Here is an 18171-nt window from a genome sequence, read left to right as displayed (position 1 = left end):
AAACTATTTTGAAATTACAACCAACAAGCTTCATGACAAAAGGTTCAACAGAACTCAATAGAAACAAGCAGAGGGATAAGAAAAACGCAGATGGTAATTTATTTTGTTATACCGTAAACCTATTGCGCATCTGCGGTCTGGACAAGAAGATACTTCGTGCACTTCATGAGACTCCCCAGTGCTAGGACGAGAAGAAAGCCTATTCGAAACGGCTCGGCAACAAGCTGCATGACAAATAGAGCAATTTTGAGACCCCTAATGTCAAATAGGACATTGAGGTGAATGAGAACAGTTCCTGCAATGGCAAGGGCCAAATAGAGGGAACCAAATAGAATAACACTAACAGACGACTTCTTGGACACGACCCCGTGCTTCCTCTTCGAAAGGAGACGCACCCCAGAGATATCTGTGATAAACACTGCGAAAATAACAGCGAGGATCATTACGTGATACATTGAAACCTCCCCACGGATGCCCTTAAGCTGCAGTGAGATGACTGACATGCGGGAGATGTCATCTGCAGAAGTTTGGCCGTCATATGCCCACTGATCAGAAATATTCTGCGGAACACTGGACGACATATCAGTGATATCGGTCCTAGCACTATTTGACAGAGCCCGACTTATAGTAGAGTATTCCTGCAACAGAGAGTCGAAGTGTGTGACATGTGCATACTGCTTAAGCAATCGCGTCGAAGAAAAGAAGAAGGCGTCCCCGAGAAACCCCAAGGTAGACATGATTAGGAGGAAAAAGTCGTTAATAGACACACAGAATAATGCTAGCACAGAGTAGACAGCAGCTACAGATACCTTCAGATTAGAAAGAGCATGGGCGAGAAGCAGCGTCTGCAGAGCCACGCTGAGATAATAAGTGTTCTGAGCCGACGGCTTCCCAGTCATGCCAACTGATTTTGTGTAGAGTCGAATGGAAGAGTAATAGCAAGCCAGGGATGCAACAAGTGCAATAAGAAGCCAGTCCAAATTCAGGCTGCCATTAGTGTATGTCAAGACCAGATCCCGTAGCTTGCTGAAGTAGCTGTACCAAGTGGAGTATTCCGCCTTGATAGCGTTGCTTTCCCATAAGGAATTGCATAGCGGTCTGAGTTGGCCTGTTTTCTTGCGATAGTACGCAAAGCCATACACTAAGAAGGACAGCACAGTGCCCAGCGCTGCAAGATATCCGAAAGGACGCTGAGAAGCTTTTGGTTTGGCATCGGTGTTTTCGTCTGTAGACAATGATCGATAGCGCAGTTGCTGAGTCCTAGAGACAAGCAAATAGAAAGGAGCGAGATAGAGTAGCCCCGGTTGTAAAATCGCTGCAAGGAGATAAACTTGATAGCCAGTCACCCGCTGGAGTACTGCAACTTCATGAGACGGAAGACTCTCCTGGTTGTAAACGACAAAGGGCCCCACCACTTGGAGAATACTAAGAACCAAAAGATTGGCACTTATGGCAGATAGGTCCGTGTCTGTACTAGCAATCACGTTGAATGGATTGGCTATCAAAGTTAATAAAAAAATGTTCCTCTTGGCTGTGGTCAGACCAACTGTATACTTATGTATCGCCATCAGAAGGCCAAAGTTAAGCACAGAGTAGACTACATAATGGTAGTGGGGTGGTATCCAGAAGGCACGCAGAAAGTGCGACAACACTCTCTGAGGGGTGGCGAAGGAATCCATAAGACTATCAGGACCCCCGTGCGGCCCGTGCAGTGGGTAATAGATAGTGTGACCTACGAATAGACAAATGATGACATAGTATACACCCAAGTTTAGTATGGGAAAGAGTTCAACCATTATCTTTTTTGTTCCAGCGAACTTACGAAGCTTTCGAAGCTGTAGTCTTAGAATTACTTAAAAATATAGCTGATTGTTCATCAGATTGAGTGAACAAGGATAGTACAAACATTAAACACCAGAGGTTGGAGATGCAAAGATTATTTCAACCATCGTCCCACTCTTCCTATCCTTCGACTTGCTTTTGCGTTTGCTCTCTGAGCTTCCACAGAGATATATGCTTTCTAGAATCTGCAATTCTTTCATTCGTGCGAACGCCACTTGGTCCGTCGACTCATCAGTAGTGAAGTTCACATCTCTCGGATAACCCTGATCGGGATTGGTCTCCAATGGTATTGTATGAAGATTTGTGCTTGCTGAAAACTCGCTGCTGTAAATCATCTGTGTCATAGAGCCAGGTAGATGATGCTCTGAAATGTGGCTTTCCTGGCGCATGTGTGCCAGGAAGCTTCGTGCAAACATATTCGTGTACGGCGTTTTAGGTGATGCCCCTTGTTGCAGGCTATTCATGTAATCCAGTTTTAGTTGATTTCTATTTTGGCTTCTATTTTGGCATTTTTTGAGGGAGTATAATGACAACCTCGGTCCTTCACATACATGCTGGTATGGTACTGAAGCTCTAGAAGACACCCCATGGTTACCTCTGAGCTGCCTGGCCTTTCTATTGCTTCAGTATTCATTTTAAAATGGAGCCGCGGCCCAAGTTGAGATTCAAGCGCCTCTCTTATGCCGAGGTGGGTACACCCGAGAGCACTGTTACCCCTCACTCTGAACAGCAATCACCTCCAGGTCTCCTGCCCCCACCTCCACCCCCTCAGCCTCGACACTCGGACCTCGACCTCTGGCAACAGCGCATGACAGCTCGCATTGCTGCAGCACTAGAGCGGGAGAAGAAGGCAGCCAGTGGTTCACTTATCTAGTCAGAGACGGTCCCTGACAGACTCCACAACAAACGACGAATTAGTCCTTCTTGGCAAGGTCCTCGACGTTGCGGATGTTACCTATCTTATCGAGAATATTGCTTGCGCGTTGCATAACATCGACGAGCTCTCTGCATGCGACACGCTTCTCCTTAATGGAGGGATCTTCGCACAAAAGGTCCTCGATCTTATCTCCGGAGTAAAGGTTTCTGACCAAAACCTCCTGAAGCTGGTTCATCGAGGCCTTAACAAGAAAGGCAATGCACGCCTTCGGAACAGAATCCTCTATCTTTTTGCGAATAACTCGATAGTATGCGCTCATCAGACGCGGGATGAGGTCAACACCAAGCTTCTCAGCCTCCGACAGGGGACCCTGAGCTTTGATCTTCTCCGGCACAGACTCGTTGAACTGTTGAGGGCCGGGTCCTCCTGGGCCACCTGGTCCCCCAGGACCGCCGGGGCCACGATTCATGGGCCCACCGGGGCCTCCTGGTGCGCCTGGAGGTCCTCCAGGGCCGCGGTTCATTCCAGGACCACCCGGAGGCCCCCCAGGTCCCCCGGGACCACCTGGACCGCCAGGTCCACCAGGGGGAAAGCCGCCCATGCCGGGGCCGCCCGGACCACCGAAGTTACTCTCGCCAAAGCCCTGATTCGAGACGTCTAGATTTGCCATATTCCTCTGGCCGTCAATGTGTCCCTTAAACTCCTGGGAAGCGACAAAATCGGGGTGCAGGGTGTTAATGTAGCACAGCTCGGAGTGGATGAGGTCCTGGAGGAACTTCCCAGTCGGCATTGTAAGATCGTTAATAAGCTTGATGCACGTGTTGACCAACTCGTTGCAGAGCCTGCGATACTTCTTCATCTCCGGTGTTGGGATGGACTTGGCAATGGATATGAGCTCAGCCTTGACCAGCTGGAGACAGTGCTTACACGGGCCCTCGAGCCTGCGAACAACTTTCTGCACAAGCAATTCAAAGGCGCTCTCAGAAAGGAAGAGGCTCGACCTGGTACCAGAGGAGTTTCTGATGAGTGTGCGGACATCCTCGCCGTTGAGGATCTCCTGGATACTGATTGTGTCAAACATCTTGGGGAGGACGCTTTGGAATATGTAGGAGATACGGGCACCACCATATAGCTCGTTCTTAGACGCACCGGCAGATGAACCATCGAGGATGGCCTTGTACTCCTTCTCGTAGGAGGATATGAGCCCAAGGAGAGCACGCTCCATCTCTGCGCGACCCTCAAGGTGCTGTCCATAGGATGCCAGCTCCCTGGAATACTTGTCAAGCTGGAGGTGGACCTTCATTTTAAGGTCTGGCAGGACAATCTGAATGTGGTTGATGAGGACCTGGTTGAGCCGTCTCGCCAGGTACTTGGCTCCGCTCTGTGCAGCCAGAGGCTTATAGTAATCGTGAGTGCGGAAGAACTCCTCCTCGTCGTGCAGGTGCTTCGCAATCGTCTTCTGAGCGTCGATGTCCTTCTGGGACCTGTTCATGACAGCGATCCAGCCCAACTTGAAGTAGTGCACCTCGTTCCGGAGAATCGACACCACCGTTGCCTCTGTTCCCTTGTCGACGATGTCGATCTTTGTGAGAACGCCGACGGAGCGGTCACCCTTGGGATCGCAGTTAATCGCAGCCTGCAGTGCGTCAGAAGTTGCGAGATCGGCGTTTGCAGCAGAGACAGCAAGAATGACGGCGTTCGGCTTCTGGATATACTCGTAAACGCACTTCTTGATCTGAACGTCGATGTCCGCTGGCTGGCCCGGCAAAGCGTTCTTAACGAGACCGGGGAGATCGACGAGCGTGAGGGGAACGACGGTAGGGGAGAAAAGCTTCAAGCGGATCGGGAGGGGGGAGACGTTGAGTGTCCCGCCCGTGACCCTATCGGTCTCTGCGACGATCTCCTTGCAAATCTCTTGGTAGTGGACAAACTTTTTGTCCTTTGTGTGTAAAAACTCGCCCCACTCCTCGTATGTCTTGCCCTTCTCGTCCTTGACAAATTGACCGGGCTTTGTCGGAATCAGCTGGAGGATCAGGGGGCGCCGCGTGCAAATGCCGGCAGACCTGGGGAGAACGTCGCGCCCACAGACAGCCTCCAAAACCGATGACTTTCCCGCAGATTGGGAGCCGACGACGGTGATCTGCGGCAGGTCGATATTCGTCTTGTCCTGCCCTATGGCACTGAAGACATCCTGCAAGGAGTTGACAATCGGAATGAGCTTGTCTATCTGAGACATCACCTTTTTTTGCGATAATGTGAGTAAGCTGAATTCATTTCAAATTCATTTGTGTTTACAGGTACTGAGCTAGGCCACGTGACGTAATATGAACTTTATTGACTTGTTCGAGCCGCTTCAGCTTGCGCGGTCAGCAAATGAATCAGACATGCTTTCCTCTTCTCGGATTTTTGTGGAACTAACCTTCTCTCCATCTCTATCTCGGAGCAAAGGTACGACAGCAAGCGCCACAGGCTTAAAGCCTCGTTGTAAACGTTCTACGTTAACCATGTGGCCACCCAAAATAGTTTCTGTTGAAACGACAAGGATTCCGTTATCCAGTGCACTCGTTATGGATGGCCCATAAGGGTCGGTGATCCGCAAGAGCTTCAAGTTAACGTTGGATTGAAACCCCTTAGGGATAGTTCGGCTCATTGTGCTGCAATATGTTGTTGCATATGGTAGATAGCTGCTTCCAGGCCTTATCGGAGTATTAGATCCAGCGGTGTACATGGCCCGAGGAGTTCTGGCAGTTATGCTACCACCCCTGCTAGACTCACTCTCGTACTCTGGACACTCTATATTCGCGTCACTTTTGTCTATTTCGTCATCTACTTTATCTAAGAGATCCTCGCGTAAAGAAATAAAACCATTAAGAATTTGGTGGACGTCCCGTCGTCTATGCTCGTAATCCCTAACCATGTTGCCATAGAGCTTCCGAGTCAGTAGAGGGCCGTCTACGATTCCGACCAGAATTGTTCCGCCCTTCTCTACACAAGCTACAGCGACAGCCAAGAGTAGCAGGTGGCCTCTATGAATCCTGTCAAAAGAACCTCCTAAGCAAACTACTGCAGATTTGCCAATGTGTGGAAGATCGGGAAGCGTCTCTGGATTGAATTCTTGAACAATGTGGACAGTGTAGCTCATCTAATTTCATTTTAAGCTGCAAAAGAAGTGTCTTGAGCTACGTCTTCTCCCTTTCAGTCTCGGCTAGAGGATGTATTGGTGGGCTCAAGATTCCCTTGCACATCTCTATCAGTTGGTTTTTCCCTTTCTGATGACCATGTCTTAAGCAGTACAGGTGAGCAATCTGCTTCATGTGGCATAAGACCTGCCTTAGCTGCTCCTCCGTGTGTCCTGATGAAATGCAGAAGCGTATGCGACTCGATACAAGAGGCACGGCTGGATATCCCACAACTACAATTGCTATTCCACGACGACGAAGCTCATCGGCCACAGGCTTTAACTTTACAGGGTTGTATAGTAGAACGGGGATAACGGGGGAGTCATATGTGCCGTAAACAATGTATCCAATCTCCTTCAACCCACTTCGAAACATAATGCTATTCTTCCTCAACTGAAGAAGTCGCGCTCTATCCTGTAATAGCTCAGCTAGGGCATTCTGGATTTGGATTGCGCAATACGGTGGAATCAGTGCACAGGCATTGTAGTGTATAACCTCGCGACGAATTTTATCTATCAGCCCTACTGGACCCGCTATATATCCTCCCACGGCTGCAAACGACTTAGTAAACGTTCCCATTTGGATGTCTATACTGCCGTGCATGTTATAGTAATCACTGACCCCTCTTCCGGTGGGCCCAAGACAGCCAATTGAATGAGCTTCGTCAACAAAGAGTCGAAATGCATAACATTTTCGTAACTCTAAGAACCGTGGAAGTTCGAGGATATCTCCATCCATGGAATAGAGGCCCTCTACAATAACCACCACGTCCCGCCCCTGGTACTTATCTAAGAGCACACGCAGCTCTTCAAAATCATTGTGTGTGAACACTTCTACTGTAGCACCGACAGTTCGCTTGGCCAGATTAGCGCCAGAAACAAGTGAAGCGTGGTTTAATGAGTCACAAATCAGTACTGTCCCGCCTTCATTTGTGCTTCGACAGATACACGGGATCGCCATTGCATTGGTGTCGAACCCCATTGAATGGACAATGCACGCGTCCGTACCCAAGAACTCACTCAGATGTTGTTCTAGGCACACTTGTAGCGCAGAAGTCGCTAGGGCCCCTTTGTAACACCAGCTGATGCCATATGTTTGCATTGTTTCTCTGATGCTTTCAATCTTATAGGTTGTTTGGCTGAAGTTGAGATAATTGTAGCTTCCCAGATTGATGCACTCAGATACGCTTCCATCGTCTTCCCTCAAACTAACGGCGGCCCCAGGAAGGCCCACACACTCTCTGTGAAAGCATCCCCGAATGCGACTGTAGGAGGAGATAAAGTACAGTGCTTGGAAGTCTTTCATGGTGATCCCGAACTTGCCACTGCTGTCATGAATTACGCCTGCCAGGTCACCATCTTTTGCAGTAGCTTTGTACGGCACTGGGTGAAGGCCTGTTAACTTCGCTGCACTTAGCTCAATCTCTGGATAGTTGTCATACACCACGTGAGAACTTGCTTTTATCAAGTTGGCAGCTTTATGCACAACCTGCGCACGTGAAGACCTAGACACCAAGCGGAGCTTCACCAAGTTTAAGGCCTCCATGAGAATAAGGCTCCCAAATACAAAGATTGCAGCAAACTGTGACAAAGGGGGAATGTACTCCGTCGTATTAAGGAACTTAGCATACAGCGACAGCATTTTAATACAGGCATTCACGGCTGCGAATCAACAGCTAACAGCTGTAGAAACAATCTGGTTTACACAAGCTTCACGGCTCAATGAGACCCGGCGCACGAGGGTAAAGAACTGTGTCCCTAACAGTATAGATTCCTAGTAACCAGCAAATGAACCTTTCCAGACCCAGGCCCATTCCGCCGTGAGGACAGCCACCGAATTTGCGTGAATCAAGATACCAGTAGTAGCGCTTAATGGGGAGCCCTGCATCAACACAGGCCTTGTATGTGTCTTCGTACGTCCACTTACGCATACTCCCCCCGACAATTTCGCCAACAGTGGGAACGAGTAAGTCGACACTTTCCGTGAGAAGGTAGTCTGGGGAAGAGGGATCATCACTGCAGCGTGCCATGTAAAAGGACTTCAGATGTGCTGGAAAGTGTGTAAGGAAAACCGGTTCTCCTATGGCATCGATCATTTTCCTCTCCTGGGCTTCTGGAATGTCGTCATCATAAGTGAATGCTGTACCGTCCTCCTTGGTAATTCCGTGATCATTCAGCCAGTCTATTCCTTCACTGTGCCTCATACGTTTAAAGGGTTTCTTCAAGCTTGAGGCAATCTTGTCAAAGTTGTCACCATTAAGGAACTGGACAAGGGGATAGAATTGCTTGTCATTTTTCAGCTCAGTGACAACAGAGATCACGAAATCCTCAATTATCCCCAAGAGCTCCGAAAACGTAATGAACGGGTGCTCTGTTTCAAGATGTGTAAATTCGGAAAGGTGTCTCCTTGTGTTCGATTTCTCTGCTCTGAATGAAGGCAAGATGCAATAGACATCCCCAAGGGCAGAAATGACGCTCTCCAGATAAAGCTGTGAGGACTGGGTAAGGTATGCGTCTTCTCCATAAAAGTCCACTTTGAACAGACTAGAGCCTCCTTCGCATTCGGTGTTGACTATTGTTGGTGGAGTAACCTCTGTCCAGCCTTTGAAGTAGAAGTGGTTGCGGAAGGCCCTTAGAATCCGGCCCCTTGCTTTCAAAATTGCAGACCCATGTTCGCCTCGGTGAATGAGATGGCGCTCTCTGGCACGAGCATCGGGACCAGACTCTGGGGTGATCCGCGTTTCAAACTCTCCAGATGACGGACCAATAATGTCAAAGTAGAGACACTGAATTTCGTAGCCGCCTTGTGCGCGCGTATCAGCGACAAGAATTCCTACAGCTTTGACAGCGGCCTCTGTGCGCAGAAGTGTCTGAGTCCTACGAGTACCCATGCAGGCCTCGTTAAGAACCAGTTGACAGTATCCGGTCCCGTCTCTAAGTACCACGAAAGCAAGTTTGGGAGAAGAGACGCGCACACGGTGGCACCAACCACACACAACAACAGGCTTGTCAACTGCCTTGTAATAAGGAAAGTCCCTAACTCTTAAACGCTTTGCCAGACCCGTGTACGGCTCCATGCGCTCGGGAAGCTCAGCAAGGTGTGCTTCTGTCTGACGCTGCTGATCGGCAGACCTTTCTTCTTGCTTTGTGGCTGTGTAGAGCTTCTTGTATTTCGCATGTATGGTCTTGATGAGCTTCTTCACACGCTTATTTGGCAACTCACTCCCATCCTCCTGCCGCATAGTTGCTATCTCATCGAGCTCAGCCTGTATTTCGTTCTTGTATGCGGCGTAGTATGGATGGCTGACATCCTCGTCCATGCAGTCGTCCTCTTGACGAGCTTTCTTAGTGTCTGCCATTTTATTTTTCGTTTTACAATGACTAAGCGTTGACCACTTCTTCGTGTAGGTCAATCAAGTAAATGGAACAAGGCTTCTGCCAAGATACCGATCTAGCTATACCCCACACTGCTTAAAAATAAAATACGAGATAACTTGGCAAATCAGTATTAGCACTCATGCTGGCGTTGACTTTATTATCTGCATTCCTCTCAAATGATCCATGCACTAGCGATGGAGTTGTATGTAGCAACCATGGCGTTTGTGAAGAGCAGGATGGCATCAGGCTGGGTTGTACCTGTTACGATGGTTTCTATAGCCCTGGCCCGGGTCTCTGCTACGATCTAGCTTGTAAAACAGAGGTAGGCATTTGTAATAACGGTGGTGCTTGCGTCAATAAAGATAATGGCAGGATGGGTTGTGTCTGTGACTTGCTCCATCTTGGCGAGCATTGTGAATCCTGCAACCCTAAAACAGCTATGTTACTTGATAATGTGTGTGTTCCTATCTTATGTACTATAAAGCATCCGACAGACATTAGCCTTTCTCAAGTTTGTGGCGGAGGAGGCCACCCAATTCTTCTGGACAACGGGCATTACAGTTGTAATTGCACCAAGCCAGGATACCTACACATGGGCAGTGTCTGCATCCATCAATCCTGCATTTCACAAACCGGTGAAATCTGTGGTGGCAATGGCGTCTGTTTAAACATGAAGTGTGTTTGTTACAAAGGCCATAATGGCGCATTGTGCACTTTAGAAAAGCCACTAGTTTTCTGTGATGAAGGTTATACTCGTATAGGATCTGACTGCTTTCCAGATGAGTGCCTGTCCCGCGGGCTTGTGTGTGGGTCAAATGGGCGCTGCGTTGACGGAAAGAAGCCAAAGTGTCTATGCAACAAGGGCTTTGAGACCGTTGGCTCAGACCTTTGTGTCCCAATGGAATGCATTAAGGACGGAGCTGTTTGCCCACATGGAAACTGTGTTCTCTTAGAGGCAGCCAAGAATTATGAGTGTGTATGTTCCCCTGGATATGTACAAGCTTCTGATGGCACGTGCATAAGCCAATCGTGTGTTAGCTCCATTTCAGACGAAGGACTGGTCATTTGCCACAATAGAGGACTGTGCATAAATGATACCTGTCTATGTAACAATAATTTTGGTGGTATAAAATGCAGTAGCTGTAACTCAGGATTTGTATTTGTGCAGGCAGAAGAGGACAGCCAAGGGAGGTGCATTTCCGTGAACTGTTTGTCATATGCTGTGAGTAATGTAGCGCAACAAATTGTTCGCTTTCGAGAGATACCGGATAATTACAATTCCTCTCTTTTAGTCTGTGATGGGTTTGGAGTGTGTGAAGCCTCATCCAGCCTAAAGAGCAACAGCTATCTAGATTACAAGTGTCACTGCAGTCCAGGAGCCATTCCTTACAAAAATCGTTGCTATTCTACCTTTTGCTTCAACGCTTCAACTCCAAATGTAATCTGTAACAACCATGGATACTGCAAGGGAGGTACATGTGTTTGCGATGTTGGGTATGGAGGTTTTTCGTGCGAGCTCAATCTAATATCATGCCCTTTTGGGACTCTTGATGTCCAAGGAAGCTGTATACCCGAAGCTTGTGTCACCGATGGTAGTATCTGCAACGGGTTGGGGGACTGTGTAGACACATTGGTTTACAATGAAACATCTGGCCTTCCTGTCTATAAATGTCTCTGCCGAGGTGACTTTCAGTTCGTGCTCGGACATGGGTGTGTCCATCCAGCATGTATTGATCCTATCACTAATGCTGTTTGTGAAAACGGAAAATGTATTACTGCAGGTGCCAAGCCCTTTTGTCAATGCGACCCTGGGTTCATTGGCCTTCAGGTGGAAGAGCACGAAGGTATAATTTGTGTTAGCGCTTCTTGTGTAACTTTTGGGAATTCCATTTGCAACAGGAATGCAGGAAAATGTATTAAGAAGGGCATCTCTGGGAATACCATGGTCTATGGCTGCGCTTGTGAGCCTGCTTATACAGGAACTCACTGTGAGCATTGTTCATCGCAGGCTATGTTAATTGATGATCGTTGTTATCCACCTGAGTGCCTTATGCCTGCGTCCTCCCACAATCCTAGCCTTCTTGTCTGTGGTGGACATGGACAATGCTCTTATCACCTTGTCGAGGAGGGTGCAGACAATTATGAGTATGTCTGCCTTTGTAATCCCGCCTCGATAGTTGTCGGTAACACGTGCACAATGCAGAGCTGCGTAAACCCGGTGGATCCTACCAAGATTTGCTCTAATGCTGGGTACTGCAACTCTAAAGGCATATGTGTGTGTGACCCAAATGTCAAGGGAGAGTACTGCGAAACAATCTCTATAGTGTGCTTGCCTGGTGAGACTTTTGTGGCTGGCGCCTGTGTTCCTAACGCCTGCATCTCGAGCCTCCCTTCCCCGGCCATTTGTGGAGGTCACGGTACTTGCTCCAAGATTCAGAACGAGTTCAAGTGTGTCTGTGATCCTGGGTATGTCTTCCTTCCAACCATGAACCAGGAGAAGCTTTACGGCTGTGTTCCCAAGGCATGCAACGTCTCTGGAGTCTACTGTCCCTACGGCGAGTGCCGTGAAATCAACAAGGTGCACTCCTGCCACTGCAAACAGGACTTCAGGAAGATAGAGGAGAGATGTGTCCCTAGGTTATGTGTTGCAAAGAACAAGCTTGGGGAACTTACCGAGTGCTCTGGCCACGGAGACTGTGTAGCATTGACTAATAGAACCAGCTATCCAATTTACAGTACAGAGGCACATATACATTTCCTTTCTCAATCTGATAATGTGGTACATAAATTTCAATGCGCATGCAAGGAGCTCTACACGGGGGCTCTCTGCTCAACCTGTGTCCACGGGTCGGTAGCCACAGACGACGGGCACTGCACTCCCGAACACTGCTTGACAATCAGACATGATAACAGCACAGCAGAATGCAATGGCGCGGGAGTATGCACAAAAATCCTTGGGAAGTGGCAGTGCGTCTGCGTCCATCATGGAGCGACCCCAGAAAGGACCTGCCAACCAGATTCTTGCTTTGCAGAAGGCAGTGCCTTAGCATGCAGTGGTCACGGAGTTTGTCACAGAGATGGCTGCATCTGTAATGCAGGGTTCTCCGGGTCTGCGTGCGAGAGTGCCGCTTCTCTCGAGGGCAGCAGCCTTCCCACTGACGCGCAACATCAGCAGCCGACGCCAACAGCCAAGACAACCCGCAAGCACCTGCCTGGACGGATGCTCCACCACGAACCCGCGGGCTCGTCTGACTCCCAGAACGCCGCAGCTAGAGCGGATCAGAAGAAGGAGACGCAGGGCCAGCAGCACACAGCGCCAGAGGCTGCGCTGCGCGTGGTCAACGTACACCCCTCCAACGGCACCTGTCCCCAGGACTACTCTCCTCTGGAAGGGCTGTGCTACCCGACCGAGTGCGTCGTTGGAGAGCGGCTCTGCGGATACCCCCACATGCTTGATAAGAGCATCAGAAACAACAATAGCACGATCTTCGCCGACGGCTTCGTGGCAAACCTGACGAGCTCTCTGCTCTGCCGACTGGACCACTCCACGGCGAGGCACCAGTGTCTGTGTGTGCCGCCATTCAAGCACATTCCGGACCACGGGTGCGCCCCGGCGGGGTGTGTTTCGGACACGGGTCTTGTGTGCCCGCACGGAGAATGCCTGTACAGTGATGGAGAGTACTTGTGCAAGTGTGAGGACGACTTCGTGATGCTGAACAGCACGTGCGTGCACGCCCAGTGCGTGAAGAACGGGGCTGCCTGCAACTGGACGCCCAAGGCGAGGGGCGGGACGTGTGTACAGAACGCTACGGGTGCATGGACCTGTCAGTGCAACCCGGGCTACGTTGGAAGGCACTGCGACCTCTGCGACAAGGGCATGACGGCCGTCGATGGGGCCTGTGCGCCCCACAATCTGGTGAAGCTATACGCCAACAAGACGCGACTGGTCTGTGGGGGTTCGGGGAGGATTGTCGGGGACGCTCCAGCCGCCCTTGCGTGCCAGTGCGACGAGGACGCGGTCCCCCATGGCCAGCTGTGCGCCAGCAAGAAGTGCCTGAACACCCGTCTGGCTGGGAGTGTGTGCACAGGGCACGGGGAGTGCTACAAGGACGCCTGTGTCTGTGCCGAGGGCTACCACGGGGATATGTGTGACTGTCGTGTGAGGAACATCGGGGCCGTGGCGGGGGTGACGGCGAGCACGGCCGTCTTCTTCGGGCTCCTCTTCCTGTCTGCGGCCAGGTGTCACAGGACGCCCGCCCGGTAGGGTGTGCAAGTCCCGCACACGGCTAACCTACCCGCGGCCCAAAAAAGGACCGGATGTTGCTGCTTACCTTGTCTTTCCTCTGCGCGGCGTCGGCCGAGCGGGACCCGTTCAGCATCCACATGGCGTGCGAGCATGCCTTCGAGCGCTTCGTCGGCCTCTACGGGAAGGCCTACGACACGCCCGGGGACCGGCTGGAGGCGGAGCGGAACTTCTGCATGCACCTCGAGCACCTCCGCAGGCTCCGCCGGGAGGGCCACGAGCACGTCACCTTCGGGATCACGTCCCGGATGGACCGCCACCCGCGCGCCGGCCTCCTCCCGCCCCGGTCACTGGGGGGTGGCGAGTGGGGCGCAGCTGCAGATGCGTGCAAATGGACTAATAAAACCAATAAGTATGAGGGTTGCAACGTCGATGCATACGAACTGGGGCCGGACCTGAAGGGAGACACTCAAGCTAATTCACAGAGTGCCAACGCTGACGACAAGAACAAGAAGCAGGACAGCTTCTTCCTCGTCGACGTGCGGGACATGAACGTCAAAGACAGGCAGCGGACGCTCCCCCACTCCGTCGACCTCCGCGAGGTGGGCCTCGTGACCCGCGCGAAGGACCAGGGCCTGTGCGGCTCCTGCTACGAGTTCACGACCATCGAGGTCCTCGAGAACCTGATGCTCGTCGACGCAGACCTCTACACGAGGGGGAAGTACCTCGATCCCCAGCCCTTTCCGTCGAACTACTTCTGCAACTGCTCGGCCCCTGCGAGTCAGGATGACAGTCAGAAGAGTACTGACTGCGCTACAATGATAACTGTTCAAAATCGTACTGAGAAAGAGTATACCGACATCCCCGAGAACTGGAAGTCCTACAGCGCGTCCACCCTGCGCCTCTCCGTCCAGTTCCTCCTCGACAACCTCATCGGCGGGAACTACTGCAACGGCGGGAACTACTTCCGCGCCATCGCAGACTTCGTCAACAAGCTGAGCAAGCTCGCGAAGGAGTCCGAGTGCATCTACAGGGAGTACGCGACGCCCGAGAAGGCCGCCCCAGACGATGGTACTAAGTGTCAGGGCACCAACATAGGAGACTTCAACCCTGCCTTCGTCTCCATGCCGATGAAGAAGAAGGGCAGCTCTTCTAATTCTGGGGCTGCAGGTAGCGATGAATACGAGTATGATGTCAATGGTGGCTCAGGCACCCCCAAGAAGTTCGGCGTCTACCAGATCCTGCGGAACGAGGGCGTGCCGGCCTCGGGACCCATAGTCGGGGAGATGGACAAGGGGAAGTTCGCCGAGTGGGAGCGGAACGTCATGAACGTCCTGGCCCGCGGGGTCGGGGTCGCGGCGGCCATGCACACAGAGTCCGGCGTCGACACGTCGATCGACAAGGACTACGAGTCCGTCGTCGCCTCTGCGCTGACGTTCAACCTCTACAAGGGCGGCGTCTTCCCCGACGTCAAGTGCGTGCGCGCGACCACGAACCACCAGGTCATGCTCGTCGGCTACGGGGCCCACAAGGGCCGGCCCGTCTGGATCCTGCGCAACTCGTGGGGGACCGGCTGGGGCGTCTCGGGCTACTACTACATCGGCCGCGGCTCCAACTCGCTCTGCCACGAGTTGACCGTCGAGTACACGATGCCCCGCTTCTACGGGCCCGACCGCGACGGCGTCCACCCGCTCTTCCTCTCCGCGCCCGACGAGGCCCAGAAGGTCGCCATCGCAGACGCCGTCCGCGCCTCCCCGTTCAGCAGCAAGGTCAAGCGGTGCGTGAACGGGCTGGACACGGTCGACGCGCACGGGGGCACGATGTGCGAGGCCCTCGAGGTCAGCGCGTGGAACTACGTCCTGGTGGGGGCCCTGGCCATCGTCATCTTCTTCCTCGGCCGGTACTGCATGCAGTACTACTTCTGCGCGCCGGAGTACATCTTCCACAGCCCCCTCAACCTGAACCTTCCGCACAAGGGCGTGTAGCGCCTAGCGCCCGAACTCCTCGTCGTAGAGGGTGGTCAGGTAGACGTCCATGTTCTCGCTGAACCTCCGTGAGATCTCCAGCACGTCGCTGTCCCCGATGGAGAAGTCGGACAGCCGCGGCCCCTCTGTGCTCCGGTAGTCGCAGAGGCTCTCCTCGTCTATGGAGACGACCCGGCTCGGATCGAAGTTGACCAGCGTGTCGAACTTGTACTCGACCTCGCTCCGCTGCACTGAGATGGCGACCCCGCTGTTCAGGCCGCGCGCGCACCTTCCCACGCGGTGGGTGAGGGTGGCCAGCGACTCTGGAAGCTCGAAGTTGACCACCGAGCGAACCGCAGGAAGGTCGAGCCCACGGGCGAAGTTATCAGTTGCCAGGACGATAGTTGCAGGGTGTTCCTCGAGGGACTCGTTGGAGATGGCTGGAACAGACTCGAAGTTCGGCCTCCGGAAGACGTGCCCCTGGGCCACCAGCGTTATCCTGTACCGGAGCTCCTTGTAAACCTTGATCATCATCAGGAACAGCAGGTGGGCGATGCGCTGCGCGGTGTGCCTGGAGTTGACGAAGACGATGCAGGGCAGGAGGGTGGTCCTCGAGTTGGTGATGGACCCGGCGGGGCTGCAGAGGAACCTGAAGACCAGGTATGCGATGTCTATCTCGGAGTAGGTCCGCTTGAGCTGGACGACGAAGTGTTCGACGTTGGGCGAGAGGGCAAGGCGCGCGTGGCCCTCGTCGAAGTCCACCATGCACCCGCCGTGGAGGCCCATGTTCTCGAGCAGACTTGCCCGGTACTTCATGGTCGCAGAGAGGAAGACAAACCTGTCCGTCGGGAGCCCAAGGCGGTGTCGCTGGGCGAAGAAGAGAGGCACGCGGAAGACGGCCGTGGAGTTCCGTTGAGCGAAGAACTCCCTTATGAGCGCCAGGAAGGACGTGTTGTCGTTGAGAAGGATGTGGTCTGCCTCGTCTATCACCACGTGCCGAAGCTTCAGGAACGAGGTTACTCCACGGGAGGCGATGCCTGTGCCCGAGGCCGGCTTGACTGCCGTAAGAAGAGCAGAGACGATCCCGGGGGTACCGCAGATGATGTACGATGTCCTATCCTCTCCATACTCAATGATATTTCTGAAGTCGGGAAGCGTTGTAGCGAGTTGTTTCGTGATGGAGTCTAGAAATCGTTTTACCAGATGGTCATCTATGAACATGGAAGTATTAGTATCAGTACTTTCCAGTACCTCATGGTGCTCCTTTAGAGCAGCTACTATGTCTGGATCTAGTCGAAGAAGGGCGGGGTCTTCGTAAAGGGTTGCGCCGAGACAATCCATTGCTCGGAATATTCGCACAGATGGCACATCATGAAAGAGATTGAGAAGTAAATGATAGATTTGAGTAAGAAGGTGGGTTGTTGGGACCACAAATAGTGCTACAAAGTCTAATCCTGCAAAGGCCTCAAGAGCAAGGGGCAGGATGGCAGAGAGTGTCTTTCCAGATCCAGTTGCACTTGCAATGAACATATTGTTAGCCATTGAGCTGCAAATAATCCGTCGGATTTCGTCGGCCTTCTCGGGGATAGCTCCGTTGAACCATATCTCCAGGACTCTCCGCTGGATAGGAAGGAGGTCTGTATATCCAAGCTTCTTTAAGTTGTCCAAAAAAGCCTGAGGAACGGCCTTACACGCCCATACGTCGTCCATAGTATTTAAATTGGAACCCAGGATAATTTACTAGTGCACTTTCGAAAGTACTGGGAGGGATGCAAGACCTTGCTGTTTGCTTTGCATGGGCGATGGTGTGGAGGGCCCCCGTAGACTCTTGGGTCTCCAGCCTGCAAAGTGGGGGTCTGCTATAGAGGCTTGAGGCATACCTGCCCGTGCGTATGTGTTGGCATTTGGCAGAGCCAGCCGGGGCTCTGAAAACAAGGAGTCTGGTGCTCGCTTTCTTCGTGAAAGATCTGCTACTTGGTTGGTAAGAGATGGAAGAGTGGTGGATGACGCGTCATACCGTTCACGGGCCTTACTAGAATACTCTGTGCCACGGCTTTTGCTTCTGCAAAGTCCGTCACTGGGTGATTTTGCTCGAAGCGTGCATGAAGGCATGGGGACGGAAGACGTCAATTGATGGTAACCAGAATGATATGATAACTGACCTGCTGCATGAATTCCAGAGCTTGTAGCTGATGTTGTCTGCATTGCATGTTGGTGTGAATGCATTCCTGAGTAAATCTGATTAGTATGTTGGTCACCGGGGCCATAAGAAGTAGAGACACGTCTGATTTTAGCTTGGGTCCTGTCCACGCTGGAAGCGAGTTGACTGTGAGCATGTTGCTGCAATGCTTCTACAGCATACGGCCCAGGTTCTGTTGCGGTTCTCCAAGTGTTGTACTTTCTTATAGTTCCAGGAGAAGGAATCAGTGCCGGTCGCCGAGGAGGCTCTTCCACAGGCTCCTCTGCTTGGTGGCTTTTTGAAAGAGACGACGACCTTACTGGAGTCGTACAGCGGTCATAAGAAGATGCAATTCTATGGGTATTGCCGGTAGACGTCGATCGTGAGATTGGAATGAAATACGTCCGGTCCTCGTCATCTATATAGAGATCTTGCAAGTGAAGTGTTCCCATGTATATATAACTAGAGCAAATTACCTTCAAACTCTACGCTTTGTCTCGACTTTTAAAA

The 18171-nt window shown here is 51.8% G+C and overlaps 11 protein-coding genes across 11 annotated transcripts; 3 read left to right on the top strand and 8 right to left on the bottom strand.

Annotated features, from left to right (window-relative positions):
* Positions 1-119: 119 nt before the first annotated feature.
* GL50803_007134 (uncharacterized protein) lies at positions 120-1796 on the bottom strand (the record flags this gene model as incomplete). The annotated part of the gene is made up of 1 exon (XM_001704914.1): positions 120-1796. The coding sequence occupies one exon, from the start codon at positions 1794-1796 to the stop codon at positions 120-122; it is 1677 nt and encodes a 558-aa protein (XP_001704966.1).
* A 111-nt stretch (positions 1797-1907) lies between these two features.
* Positions 1908-2306, bottom strand: GL50803_007135 (uncharacterized protein; the record flags this gene model as incomplete). Its single annotated transcript, XM_001704913.1, has 1 exon — positions 1908-2306. One exon carries the CDS (start codon positions 2304-2306, stop codon positions 1908-1910), a length of 399 nt encoding a protein of 132 aa, XP_001704965.1.
* A 176-nt stretch (positions 2307-2482) lies between these two features.
* GL50803_007137 (uncharacterized protein) lies at positions 2483-2716 on the top strand (the record flags this gene model as incomplete). Its single annotated transcript, XM_001704911.1, has 1 exon — positions 2483-2716. The coding sequence occupies one exon, from the start codon at positions 2483-2485 to the stop codon at positions 2714-2716; it is 234 nt and encodes a 77-aa protein (XP_001704963.1).
* A 40-nt stretch (positions 2717-2756) lies between these two features.
* On the bottom strand, positions 2757-4955 carry GL50803_0014373 (Dynamin; the record flags this gene model as incomplete). Its single annotated transcript, XM_001704910.1, has 1 exon — positions 2757-4955. One exon carries the CDS (start codon positions 4953-4955, stop codon positions 2757-2759), a length of 2199 nt encoding a protein of 732 aa, XP_001704962.1.
* A 117-nt stretch (positions 4956-5072) lies between these two features.
* On the bottom strand, positions 5073-5861 carry GL50803_007139 (Phosphopantetheine adenylyltransferase; the record flags this gene model as incomplete). Its single annotated transcript, XM_001704909.1, has 1 exon — positions 5073-5861. One exon carries the CDS (start codon positions 5859-5861, stop codon positions 5073-5075), a length of 789 nt encoding a protein of 262 aa, XP_001704961.1.
* Positions 5862-5898: 37 nt separating this feature from the next.
* Positions 5899-7539, bottom strand: GL50803_0014374 (Serine palmitoyltransferase 2; the record flags this gene model as incomplete). The annotated part of the gene is made up of 1 exon (XM_001704908.1): positions 5899-7539. One exon carries the CDS (start codon positions 7537-7539, stop codon positions 5899-5901), a length of 1641 nt encoding a protein of 546 aa, XP_001704960.1.
* A 70-nt stretch (positions 7540-7609) lies between these two features.
* Positions 7610-9256, bottom strand: GL50803_0014375 (Asparaginyl-tRNA synthetase; the record flags this gene model as incomplete). Its single annotated transcript, XM_001704907.1, has 1 exon — positions 7610-9256. The coding sequence occupies one exon, from the start codon at positions 9254-9256 to the stop codon at positions 7610-7612; it is 1647 nt and encodes a 548-aa protein (XP_001704959.1).
* A 158-nt stretch (positions 9257-9414) lies between these two features.
* Positions 9415-13539, top strand: GL50803_0091099 (High cysteine membrane protein Group 2; the record flags this gene model as incomplete). The annotated part of the gene is made up of 1 exon (XM_001704902.1): positions 9415-13539. One exon carries the CDS (start codon positions 9415-9417, stop codon positions 13537-13539), a length of 4125 nt encoding a protein of 1374 aa, XP_001704954.1.
* A 53-nt stretch (positions 13540-13592) lies between these two features.
* Positions 13593-15503, top strand: GL50803_00113656 (Cysteine protease; the record flags this gene model as incomplete). The annotated part of the gene is made up of 1 exon (XM_001704901.1): positions 13593-15503. The coding sequence occupies one exon, from the start codon at positions 13593-13595 to the stop codon at positions 15501-15503; it is 1911 nt and encodes a 636-aa protein (XP_001704953.1).
* Positions 15504-15506: 3 nt separating this feature from the next.
* Positions 15507-17192, bottom strand: GL50803_00113655 (Superfamily II DNA and RNA helicase; the record flags this gene model as incomplete). The annotated part of the gene is made up of 1 exon (XM_001704900.1): positions 15507-17192. The coding sequence occupies one exon, from the start codon at positions 17190-17192 to the stop codon at positions 15507-15509; it is 1686 nt and encodes a 561-aa protein (XP_001704952.1).
* Positions 17193-17222: 30 nt separating this feature from the next.
* GL50803_0027827 (uncharacterized protein) lies at positions 17223-18113 on the bottom strand (the record flags this gene model as incomplete). The annotated part of the gene is made up of 1 exon (XM_001704899.1): positions 17223-18113. One exon carries the CDS (start codon positions 18111-18113, stop codon positions 17223-17225), a length of 891 nt encoding a protein of 296 aa, XP_001704951.1.
* Positions 18114-18171: the final 58 nt, after the last annotated feature.

This window comes from Giardia intestinalis, chromosome 3, assembly GCF_000002435.2.
Source record: "Giardia intestinalis strain WB C6 chromosome 3, whole genome shotgun sequence".
In the NCBI taxonomy this organism is placed as follows: domain Eukaryota; phylum Fornicata; order Diplomonadida; family Hexamitidae; genus Giardia; species Giardia duodenalis.
Note: the sequence above shows the minus strand (reverse complement) of the source record. Positions and strands in the feature narration are given on the sequence as shown.